Here is a 12,805-nt window from a genome sequence, read left to right as displayed (position 1 = left end):
GCTCAACACCCATTTCACAATCTGGTCCAAATGGCTTTCTTTGATAACATGCAAAATTATGAGAAAATAAACAAAGGATACAGACCTGTGACAGAGGTCTGGATAGCCTGTGACTCCTTTCCTCTGGAGACCAGGGACGCAGCTGGATGCTGTGAAAATAAAGTAAACATGAGTCAATCAACTGTGTGATGAGTGATTGCTCATTTAAAGCAATCACCGTGGTTTCAATCAAATTACAGTAAAGTGTATTGAAATACATGTATCATAACATATACAACAAAAGATATTGCACAATATTCAATGCCATATGATGGCATTATGCCGATGTACGCGTTTGTGTTAATGATATAAAAAGATTTTAAAAACTTTCAACCAGGCATGTCAGCGAACACTATCAAAAATCTTCAAGACTTTTCACAAATTTTCAAAAACAGTTAAAACAGCAGATCTACATGCTCACAGCGCGCTGCGATGCGACGTGTTCTGGGAATGTAGATCTGCTATTGCTGCTACTTGTGTGCGACACTGTCGTTCTATGGAGTATAAAGTAGGGCTGTGTAGTGGGTAACCCATTAAAACCGGGAAAGCATCTGTGTCATTTTAGATTTAACGTTGGCTATTAAAAAATACCAGATATACAAGCTCACAGCTGCGAGCTTGTACATCTGCTATTTTTGAGAAAAAAATAAATGAATCTTGAAAGTGTGACAACTACTGATTTAGAAGGCATTTGTAGAATCGGCCTCAGGTCTTATTGTAGTAGGGAAGGGAATCAGATGGTAGCATTTCCAGTCTGCATAGAGTGGATTTGGGGCTTGAACTGTGACCTACAGTACAAAATGACCCATGAGATTTCCAAAAGGGCATACAGAGTGAGAGAGTGGTGAAAGTTCCACATTCTGGCCTTTTGTTGGTGTGAATGAAAACAGTGGAATGTGATATCCTGTGCATATCCTTTGTTACTACAGCACAATCCCATGGCTCCACTTTCTGTCTGTCGCTCTCGTACCTATTCACTCTGGGCCTGTTTTGGAGTCAAAGGAGCACTTATTGTAACATGCGGTCCATACGGTGCCTGTCTAAACAGTACAGTCATGTTTCTAAATGGGATCCAACATCAAGTCTTTGATCAGAATATGAGCAGTAATATCAGTGACAATACACTGACCATTAGGTCAGATGAATTATGATAGCGCCATAATAGGAGGAAATAACTCAGGAGGAAATAACCCCCCAGAAGATGGCGGGAGGAGGCTACCCGGGTCAACCGGCATCGCCACTGAGTACGCAGTCTTACGTGGGACACGTTTCACATGGTGGGCCAGCTGTATGTTGTCAGGCAACGACGCCCCACTAAACTATCCCGGTCATACAGTCTTTGGGGGATTTGAAGTTGCTGCAGGAGAACCATATTTGTATATTGTGCCATCACCAAGCCTCACCTCTCTCCTGGCAGGTCAGACAGCAATGCAATTAACCTTCATGAAGGGGGTGCCAGCAAGCACCTTAACGTCAAGATTATCCACAACGAGACGGGCGAACTGGAACACCTTGTCATCCCGAGTGAAGGTGATCCGCCTTGAGGCTCCATCAGCTTGGCAGCCTCATAGCTGTGGAATGGCGTATCATGTCACCTGTGGCCCCACTATCGAACGTGATGCGGACGCCATGGTGGCCAGAGAACACGTCCAGTTGTTCTGAGGAGCTGGGAGCGGTGGAGGAGCTGGGGACTTGTGCAGATGAGCTGTCACTTACATCACTGTCGGCATCAGTTTCTCCACGACTTTCGCGATCCGCCGTGCCGCTGATGTAGCCCCGGTCACTGTCGGGGAGATAGCTGCACTCACTCAGGAAATGGCGAGTGTCCTGGCACCAGTGGCATGTAAACCAAAGTGCTGCCTGATAGTTTGCCAAATACACTCTAGTCTAGTGATATTGAGCTAATTGTCAATCTGCCCCAGCATTAACTCCAAAGTTCTTACATTCTGCTGTGCCAAACAGCGTCTTGCATCAGGAACCACTTCTCTGTCGTCATGGAAACCCCTCAGTGGGCATGCCTTGCTCCGTTTCAGCCATGTAACTCAGTCGGCAAGGAACGGTGCAAAGCTTGGATCCAGTGACAGAGTATATAGGAGATTCTGCTTCCAGTTCTCGAAACTATTGATTGACTCTCCATCCTTGAGAGTGAGTCGAGTGACCACTGTCTCTGTGCACGGTGAGAAGACCTCTCCAGCCCTATCCATCTCCTTTGAACTCGCGTTTCCACTGCCTCGTTATGCCGTCCCCAGTTATTTATGTTATTCTGCAAAAGCGGAATAACACTGGGCCGCCTGACCTGATTAGAACGCAGGCTTTTGAGTTCAGACGCCGACTGCCACCACGCCATTATAGAAAGAAATAACTGAGACACGAGTTTCAGGTGAAGCCAACCTGTGGCCACTGGCCAGGCGTCTACTGATTACTTAAAGACCCGGAAACATTACAGTACATTTATACCCAACCATATTATACCACGTGACAATTACCAGTGTCTGAGTGGCGTGATTTCTTTTTACAACACACAGGGCACTATTTAGACCAGTGATTAACCTTTTCAGGCCGTGACCCCTCAAAATAATCATATTTGAACTGGGGACCCACGATCCTGACAAGCACTTGGAATTGTAGGAGCTGAGGCATTAAATTTAATTTCACTCAGTTCCATAGATACATTGTGAAAATAGGTGATTTACAAGCTCACAACGCCTCGCAACACAAGGCGCAATGAGCTTGTACAGTAGATCAGCTATTTTCATCATTTTTGCCTCTTTCTTATATTATTTGACAATTTGTCCAATGTTTAACCAGTTTTTATAGCGTTGGAACTTGTAACTATGGATAGTAGTGACTGTTAAAATCCTTCCAAGTCGGCCAGGACACCCATGACCCATTTAAATTGCATCCAAGGGGTTAACTACTGTCCATTGAGCAGAGACAGATAAAGAAAGACAGGATGCAATGGGTTAAGACATTCTTAAAGGATGAGAGGTATATCAAGATGTTATATAAGTAATAGTGTAGGCAACTACTAATTGAAATAAATGCATCTATTTTTATCCCTTTCTCTCTCCCTTCCTCTCTCCTCATGGCTCGTCTCTGTGCAAAGAAACCAGGCAGTTACCCAATGAAATATGTAGATAGTCTGGCCTAGATCCTTAATTACCTCCTTATTATCCTTATTACCTTAAGATAGCAATGCCTCTCCTCATTTTAAGACCAAACACACCCATGGGTGCTAAATAGGCGCAAGATCATTTGGTATTTAGTGTCTAAAAATGACAACTGCGTCGGTTGGCGCTGCCCGTTTGCGCTGCCTTGTGCCCGTTTTCTTCTTTTTTTTATCACTTTGTTTCACTGTGCAAATAAACTAAAACCGAACAAAAGCAGTGCCTTTTGTTGCTGGTTGGTGTCAGCATCTCTCTTTTGCCATCAGGGCTGGGTGGGGGCTCAGGGGAGTAGGGTCCGGGAGAGAGGGAGGCAGGGCTGCAGATGGTGTATTCTCTGTAGTTCTGGTTCTCATCTCGACTAACCAGCACCGCCTCCTGCATGACAACACAGTTCAGTTAAGTTTAAAGTTAGTTTAATTCAGTTTATTTCAGAGTAAGCTTAACTGGCATCCGTCTAGTAATATTGAGTGTTGCCAAAGACTGGGAAATAACAGAATGTGAAATAACAGAACAGGAAATATGGTATGGTACTAAATAGATGAATACAGTACAATACAGAATAGATGCATTCAGTAGATGTACTATACATATCTACACTATATACTGTATATGATTGCAGGAAATGCTATCTATATAAAAACATATACAGTACATACAGTATAGATACAGGCAGACAAATGTTTGAACTGTCATAGCTTGTTTTGCTAACATGACAATGAAGCATGCAGAGCATGGCAATGGAAAGTTTAAGTAAGACCTTGAGAAACTATTTCAGAGGTCAAATGGTTATGAGGAACAGTCATGTCTAAGTGACATTATAATGGAGTAAGAGAAACCAGGCCCACAGAATCGTTATTCAATACCACCGTATAGCTTGATGACAGTCTGAGTCACACACATTAGCTTTAAGGCTTGTATTTGTGATGTGCTACCAATGGGACTCCACTTTGGTCCTACAGTACATCCCAATAAAACACAGGAACCAGCACTGATATATAACATTCTCTTGGATCTTGTTAATCCTTCATAAGCAGACAGGTCTCATAATATAAGGAAATAATGAGAGAAAGGAGAAGCAGACCCCGAATCTGTTTGCCTCTAAGGCATAAACCAATTACAAACCCCCATTAGGACAGGGACACAAAGATGTAGTCGTTTAACAACAGCGATGGTAGGAAACACCGTTCTGGGCATACTAGTGTATGGAAGAATGTCTCCATTATCCAAATGGTTGCCAATAAAAACTAACTAAATTAAACACACAAGAAGCCTGCAGTGTTCACAGAGAAGCCCTACAGTACATCATCACAGATGTGCACATCATTCAGAATCCGCACTGACCTGGAAGCGTCCGGTGAGCTGCTCTGGTGTGCTGATTCCATTGGTTTGTCCAGGACTGGGAGGCTCAGGTCTGAAGGGATCGAAATACAACAGGGCTCAATTGAATGCAAACACTGATAATGTACACAGCAACACTTTAACATCTCAGCTTCATTCCCATGTGTGGGGTAAAGCCAGAATCTTTCAAGTCTGCACAATGTCAAAGACATTAGAGCCAAAGTCAACTCAGGAAGCAGATATTATCACATACTGCATGCAAGTTTATAACAATATTCATTAACTTGTCATGGCTAATGTACTGATTTTGCAGAGAAACACTGAAACGGAAATAAATCAGACTATATCTTGTGTGAGTATCGTAGAGCTGAGTGTTGAATGCGATGAATGCTAAGTAAGAATCATTTCTCAGGCGCAGGCAGGAGATAAAAAAATATCTTAGTTTCCCCCTCAGCTAATGTGCTGGGGAGCATAACCACCAGTATGTTGTTTGGATTCTTACAAACTATTGCACACAACAGGTACAGCAAAATCCTAAAATGAATAGCCCTTCTCCAAGAACTATTCCCACCAACGGCCCTTCCATGTTTCCACCCAGGGCCTTTTTCCTTTTTCTTTTTTCACTGTGCTTTCTTAAATAAAAAAGCATATTCTGTAAGCAACTCCATCACTGACTTTGGAGGGGGAAAATGTGGGCAGTGTAGGAGGCCAACATAAACAAATCCAGTGCCCCCCTGGCTGCGGGGCCAGATTGTGCCTGGCTCTTGGTTGAGTCTGGGGGTAATGGAGGCACACAGGAAGGACCTGGATGCCTGCGGTAAATCGCCCAGAAACACACCTCTAGTGGCTCTGGGTCCTCATACAGTACACTGCAGTGGTACCCAAACTGGGGGTCGGGACCCCCAGTGGGGTCCCCAAATTATTTTGGGGGGTCCCCAGATGATTAGCTTAATGTGCAACATTGTTTTCTCACTGCACAGTAAACAAACCAACATACAGTATAAGTGTACACAGGGTATCTACACATTTCTAAAGTGACAATTCAAGGACCTTTAAGACCTTTTCAAAGGAGAATTTCGGACTATATTTTTCTTACCTTTTATATGATATTACTATATCCTAGGACGAGTGGTACAGTAGAACATTTTCTTAACTCCAAGTCCACCGCAGCAAAAAACCCGAGCGGACGGTCCATGCTCTAGATCGTGTATTTTTATTGCGATTTTATATATTTTTTCTTGTTCAGATCTGACTTTCTTATGACAGAAAACTGTCCACAGTGTTTTTGTCCCAAATGGGACGCCGTAGTGTTTACATCAGTGATCACGGGCGAAATCTCGGCTTGCGAGAATTCCGGAGGGGTGCATCTCACACAAACACTGGGGACAGTTTTCTGTCATTAGGCAAGTCAGATATGAACAAAAAATATATATATATAAAATCGCGATAAAAATACACAATCTAGACTAGAGCATGGACCGTCTGCTCGGGTTTTTTGCTGCGGTGGACTAGGGATGGAGTTTTTTTTTTCTACTGTACCAATCATCTTAAGATATAGTAATATCATATAAAAGGTAAGAAAAACATAGTACAAAATTCTCCTTTAATACCAAATTGTAAAATATTACGTAATAAAGAGGCAAACATTGTGAAAATAGCCGTACTACAAGCTCACAACACCTCGCAGTGCGAGGTTTGTGAGCTTGTAGATCGGCTATTTTCAATGTTTACAACAGGCAGTTATAAGACACTACTTAGGTGGCATATTAAAAAGGCCAAGCAGAAAAGGTTGCTGGCTGCAAAGAATTAGGAATAGGCCAAATCGGAAAATGCTCATCGCAGCATAACTGTTGAATTCTATTTGTGGTCTGGAATGGTTCCAGTTGCTAACACTGGACAGCAGGCCCACACAGGAGAACTTCATGGTCTTCAGACAATGAGAGGCAGTCTGGGTTAAATGCAGCGCTCTCCATTGTGTCTGACCTCTGACGTCTGGCTACAGGTCTCCTGTACAACAGCAAATGATTTAGCACAGGTTAATAGGGAATACCCGTCACCTTTCACTTAACCATAGAAAGGTGAAAATACTGGCCTAACTTCTCTGGAGAGCACAGAACAGATAAATAAATTAGGGGTTGAGTAATATCTCTGCGAGCTATATAAAATCTTTGCTCAAAGCTACTTTATCATGTCACTTAGAGGCAACCTGCTAAACCAAACATATTCTGACTGCCTTTAGTATGCATCTTCTTAGCTTAATAAAAAACACTGTTAGTATAGGGCAAAAAAAAAAAGTCTTTAAATCGAGTAGCAAATATGGACCGTTAAGTCTGATAGGGCTGCAACAGTTAATCAGACTAATCAATTTGTTTTGCATTGATTCATTGATATAAATAATAATAATAAAAAAGGTACTTAAAAAAAAGATTTTTCGAATAATTGGAAAATATTCACTAGATAGAACAATCACTAAGAGAATAATCGATAGATGTAGCCCAATTAGAGTACAGTCAGGGCAACACTGCACAAGACGTAAACTCAACAGAAAAGAGGCATCTCCAGTGTGCGACTACACACTATATATATCCAAGAGGTCTTCAGATGTTTGCAGCTGCAAAGAGCCATCTCATTATCTCAGAACCCCCCGGTCTGGTCAACATGACATCATCCACAAGGGGTCAATGGACAATGGAGCCCAAAGACGTAGCTGAGAGAACCAAGCCCGACTAAAAAGCATCAATGACAAGACACTGATAGTGGAGTTCCTTTGTGTGACAAAGAAGCCTGCAGTTGGCAGCGTCTGGGATGAATGGGTTATAGGATGTGTCAACACAGAGAGCGGTGCCTCTGTATTTAGCAGCAGACACGCCTTAAACCAACACTATCCTATTTTGAGGACAGGCTAATGCCAGCCTATTCCGAATTTCTGATGGGCAATGGCAGCTCTGGTGCCAATACCCACATCACTGCTCTTTTGATGGGGACAAACTGCCAACAAGCTGCTGAATAGAATAGTCAAAATACTACTCGGCTAAATGAATATTAGGGGCTATTAGTGCAAAAATGTTTGCAAGGTTAATTGGCGTGGAAGGTCTTGAGTCCTATTTAGATCCCTGCCAATGGACACATTGACATGAAAATCCTTGTCAATGGAGATATGAAGATCCCTGCCAATGGACGCATTGACACCGAAGACCTTCTAATATAAAGAGTGGGCCCAGGGATGTGGCACTGCTGTGCTACACAGTGCCATTGTCTCGCTGGGCAGGCAGGGAGTCACAGTGTTGTTTCTGGCAATGAAGGAGACATGAGGTCAGCAGGGAAAAATCCACTCACATGGACGGAGGGTATCCAAGGAGGAAGTGCGAGAGAGAGAGAGAGAGAGACAGAGAGACAGAGAGACAGAGAGAGAGAGAGAGAAAGAGAGAGAGAGAGAGAGAGAGAGAGAGTGACGGAGTGTCTGTGTGTGAGAAAGAGAGAGAATGAGAGAGAGACAGAGAGAGAGAGAGAGAGAGAGGGGGGGGGGTGGTTACTGTACGTGAAAAGAAATGAGAATATAAAGAGGACCTTTAATCAGAATGCCAGGAGAGACCAGTCTCATTTAGGAGGAAAGCCTTTCTAGTAGCCGGCTGCCAGCCATCTAAACAACGCCTTGGCAGACCTCGACACAAACTTTATTAACCAGACGATGGCTTGGGAACGGAGCATTTTGGCATCGTAGATCCGATACACATTGGCATTTCCGTTGATTACCATCGCCTGTTTGTTTGTGGGGAGCTTGGGTGGTAAAAGTTTAAAAAAAGTAAAAAAAATATAAAAACTGCATATGAAACAGAGACAGAGGCTTGGGTGAGCGTGGACCGGCCACAAACCCAGGAAATCTCTGGCTCATATGGTGTTAATATGGTCTACTACCACAGTGTAATAAACTGTATGAAAAGGAACCAGCCTATGCATGCAAGCTTGCTGCCCCAGCATAAACTGCATATCACCATGGCAAGAATGAATCAATATGTAAACATCTATGCTCAGACGTCTCTGCATGCCCACAGCTGCGGGCCCTGCGTACCTCTCTACAAGCAGCTGCAGTTGGGTTTTGGAGTTCTTGATCTTATTTTGGGCTTCAACGTTCAGCATTTCGGCTGTGTTCTCTCCATTGATCTCCAGGATGACATCCCCGGGTTGCAAGGCTGCCTGCTCTGCTTTGCTGCCCTCGTTGACCTGTTCAAAAACAACAACAAAAGAAATGGTATATGGGCTATGTATGGTTTAGTTGCCCTCTGAACCCTAGGACTGGGTCTACCTACACATGCATGCAATCCATCTGGCAAGCGCAAGCAGCTGCGTATCTTATGACTATGCGGGTTATGTGTTAATGGCTGATGTGCAGCACTAAGAAATGCTGTGAATGCATTAGGAGTTACCGTTGGCCAGCAAAACATTCCTTCACACCGTTACCAATACTCTCAAATCCAGATCCCAATTTATTCTATGAGGTATATCGTTGCATTGTGTAATGCCAAAATCTGCATACTGTACACCATAGCTCTTCACACACATGGAACCAGGTAGTACTGGGTTAACACTGGAGGGATTCATGGCACCCTCGGGGAGAAGCCATTAGTGAGAGAGGAGCTGTTGGTTTGACTGCCAGGGTCTGACCTTTGACCCTAGCTTCACCACATGTCAAAGCCAACAGAACGCTGTCTACATCTGACGGATTTCCACATTAAGGGAACCAAAACACAACAGCCTTGAACCTAATTCATACTTATGCCTGATTTATATGTGGTTGCACATAATGTCACACACTGAAGATGGACTATCTACAAGCTCAGGACACAACACAGTGCGACCCGTGAGCTTGCTGATCTGCTACTCACGCACTACTATGAGTATAAATCAGGCTTTACTGTAACTGAGGAATGTCACAATCAAAAGTTACGATTTGTGGAGTTTATGAACATGCAGTGTTTCACAAGAACTATGTTGTGTAACTAAAGTATTTGGAGGTGCTTCTGTTTCAAGATGTCATGCTCATGCATGTAGCGGCATGAGCTTTGATTGGTCTACTTTTGAGTGGACAGACATACATACATACATGCTGTACAGACAAACCCTGCTTTAAATGGCTTGGCCAACAGCCACACCGTAAAGAATACACACACAACCACACAAACACAAAGAACTAATTATGAGGCTGTTGACTTTGCAGCTCCTTGCTCTTTCAGAGAAGAGCGTGACATTTGCCATCAGCAGGGCTTCCCCCACAATTAAAAGCAGAGAGGAAATACGACAAAGAAAGCAGAACAAAACATACAAAGAGTCAATCAATGGGAATGAAAGGGTCTCCTAACTTCTCTACAGGGAAAATGGCTGCATGTGGGAGAGAGAAGGCCAGTCAACTGGGAGTTTGTCCATTTTGTAAAGAAGGGGGATAGAGGTGCCACGTCTGTGGGCCCACTCCAGAGGTAATTAAGCATTACTTTGGCGACCCACAATAGTGCATGCCTTTCCTGATCAGGGCTCGCCTGGTTTCACATAAACTAAGAGCTGTGGGATTCTTTTTCCAGGGCCTGTGTCCTAGCAGAAACAGGGGCAAGCTATCTTTGAGGCAGATGAGAAAGAGGGCATACATGCTGTTTCTGTGCCAAGGCACCAACCACTTCAGATGGCCAAAGCCGGGCTGTCTAACCAAAGGAGGAAACAGCAGGGGGTGGGCAAACAAAACCGCTTCTCCAACTGCGTTTTACAACCCTCTCTTGGTGATGAGGTTTCTCTCGCTGTTTGAATCCCTGTCACTTCACAGAACCGTTTGATATTTGAGACGAGGAAACATGCTGACATTGTTTACTGGATAGAAGGACCAAAATGACATGGGAATGCCCATTATTCATCAGATGACCTGTTTTGCTAACATAAATTGTCAAGAGGGGGGGGGGGTGGGTAAACAATAAGTGTTTTTGAAGTCACTCCAGTTGAAGCACTGGTACCCTGCCATGCTTTTACATCATTTTGAGGAGCTACCGGGGCAGTTGGCCTTGATTTTTCCAGGCGGTGGTGATGTGGAAGGGGCAGGATGTGCAGTGGGCAAGCAAGGGTGTCACAGGCATGCAGGGCCCAGTCTACTAGGGGTTTCCTGGTGATGTTTACTGTCTTCTGTCTGTTCCCTGTGGAAATGTTTCCCTTCGTCTGTTCTATCTTCCTCTTTAATACAGATTTGGAAAAATAAAAAGAGCGACAAAAAAAACAACACACACGTGCCAAGACATGAACTTACAGTACGGACGCATGTGTGTGTATACGAACACAGGACAGTTATAATGTGCATCCGCATTCTTACAGTACGGACGCATGTGTGTGTATATACGAACACAGGGCAGCTATAATGTGCATCCGCATTCTTTTGGTCTCTCTCGTATGTAAACACACATGCATTTACAGTATCTCATCAACACTCAGGAATCAGGAACCCCCCGCCCCAACCCGAACATAACAGCAATCACTGGTTTCCTTCTAATGTAGTCTACTTCCATTCCACTTTGGAAGTGAAGGAAACAGGTATGAAGGAGCCTGTGAAACACAAACAAACACAAGAACTGCAAAGAGGCAGTTCAGACATTGAGGAAGTCGAGTTGGCAGGGCATGTCATTATCGGCTATGTTTTGACAAAAACAGAGGATATGTGTGATAAAGTGTGATAAGATGTGACCAGGCCCGGCAACTCACAAGGCCATTTGGGATTACCTTTGATACTGTAATGGCCTTCTTGAAGTCCCTTCCTCCGTATATTCTGAAGCCCCATGGGGAAGGGCCAATCAGGTTCATTGTCAGTTCCATCATGAGATCAGGTCAAAACCCTGTGGAAATAAAAGACAGAATGAGATTAAATACAAGAAAGCAAGTATAGTTAAATGTATATCATCGCTGTTGGGCAGAAACTGTGCTCACTCAAACCCTCTTTTCTCAGTTTGCTGCTGAATAGTGAAAATGGATTCAGTTCCCAAGAAGAAATACACTTCTAAATTTCAGTCCACTTGCTTCGAGAGACCTTCCCCTTTCTAACCCCTAAAACAGTACAGCCTAACTGCTAGCCATACACACATACAACATCTATTCATTTATATATATATATATATATTTTTATGTATGTCACTTTTTTGTACATTTACATTTATTTTATTGTGAGCTATGAATTTAAGCCAAACTAAAAGTCATTTTAATTGTATTTATTCTATGAAAGTCATACTGTGTAACATTCATTTTAGTAGTCTTTTTGGGGTAAGTGTGTATCCCCTTCGTTTATCTAAAGGACTTAGAGGGGCTGGGTACTCTATGCAATTTGGGCAATAAACTAGTTATTGTGTTGTTGGCTTTGAGTGTTCTTCCTGTGCTAATTCCTGTTGAGATGCAGGTGAAGGCATGTCTTAGTTAATATGCACTTGGTATTAATTGTAGGCCATTTATGTGTGCTGTAAATCCTGTTGAAGTGCAGGTGATTTATTGTGCTGTTGTTGACTAAAAGTCAGTTTAGCCCGGGAAGGTGCATGGGCCTTTTACATGTCTGTCCCCAGGCGCCGATTGTCTCATAACCCACCTATGGCTATGTTAGTTATTTTTGAAATGTCTTGAGCTTTTAGAAAATGTTCACCTATAATGACATGCCCAGATTAGGGAGGGACGCCAACTACCAGTGTGGGAAGTCTGTGTGTGGGTTTTATAAATATTTAACCAATTAATCAAAATGAATTAACAAGAGCTTGAGACTAAATAATAACAGTTTTGGACCCGACAGCGATGACATACTCTGTGTGTGTGTGTGTGTGTGTGTGTGTGTGCGCGCGCGCAGACGTGTCTGGAATCTCAGAGTCATGAGTTCCTGCTGCTCATGTTAATATCAGGTGAACAGGTGAAAAGTGCCATTATTTGCATAAGCCGCCTTTTATCTCCTAAAACGCTTCACTTCCACTCGCCTAAGTCCTCCTGACACAGCTTGTGTAACCACATCAAATAGGAATGGGAGGAATCTGAGACCAAAGGCACATGACTAACATTGCTAAAGTGCCTCCAAAAGCCAGAGTTTCATTAAATCCAAATGTCCTTCTAGAGACGGAGAAAACGCATGCCAAGACGTGCCGTTACCGCAGTGTACGAGGACTCACGCATTTAAGTGATGTGCCAAGTAAATCTATAATAATGTTTCTTATTATGGGCTTATTTTAGATTATATGGTTTGCGATACAATTTACTGCTATTGCTCC

General features: G+C 43.3%; 1 protein-coding gene across 2 annotated transcripts in view; it reads right to left on the bottom strand.

Annotated features, from left to right (window-relative positions):
* Positions 1-12,805, bottom strand: part of pdlim2 (PDZ and LIM domain 2 (mystique)) — a 43,325-nt gene that overhangs the window by 21,489 nt on the left and 9,031 nt on the right. For both annotated transcript variants that reach the window (XM_084055900.1, XM_084055899.1), the window contains exons 2-6: positions 11,292-11,404; positions 8,614-8,765; positions 4,548-4,617; positions 3,430-3,581; positions 86-149 (exon numbers count right to left, since the gene is read on the bottom strand). In XM_084055900.1, the coding sequence (XP_083912026.1) occupies positions 86-149; positions 3,430-3,581; positions 4,548-4,617; positions 8,614-8,765; positions 11,292-11,387 (534 nt within the window). In that variant the 5' untranslated portion in view covers positions 11,388-11,404. The remainder of the gene's footprint in view (positions 1-85; positions 150-3,429; positions 3,582-4,547; positions 4,618-8,613; positions 8,766-11,291; positions 11,405-12,805) is intronic.

Source organism: Gymnoscopelus microlampas (assembly GCF_963454915.1).
Source record: "Gymnoscopelus microlampas genome assembly, chromosome: 4".
Classification (NCBI taxonomy): Eukaryota; Metazoa; Chordata; class Actinopteri; order Myctophiformes; family Myctophidae; genus Gymnoscopelus; species Gymnoscopelus microlampas.
The sequence above is the reverse complement of the archived record's forward strand: the minus strand, read 5'-3'. Positions and strand labels throughout refer to the sequence as shown.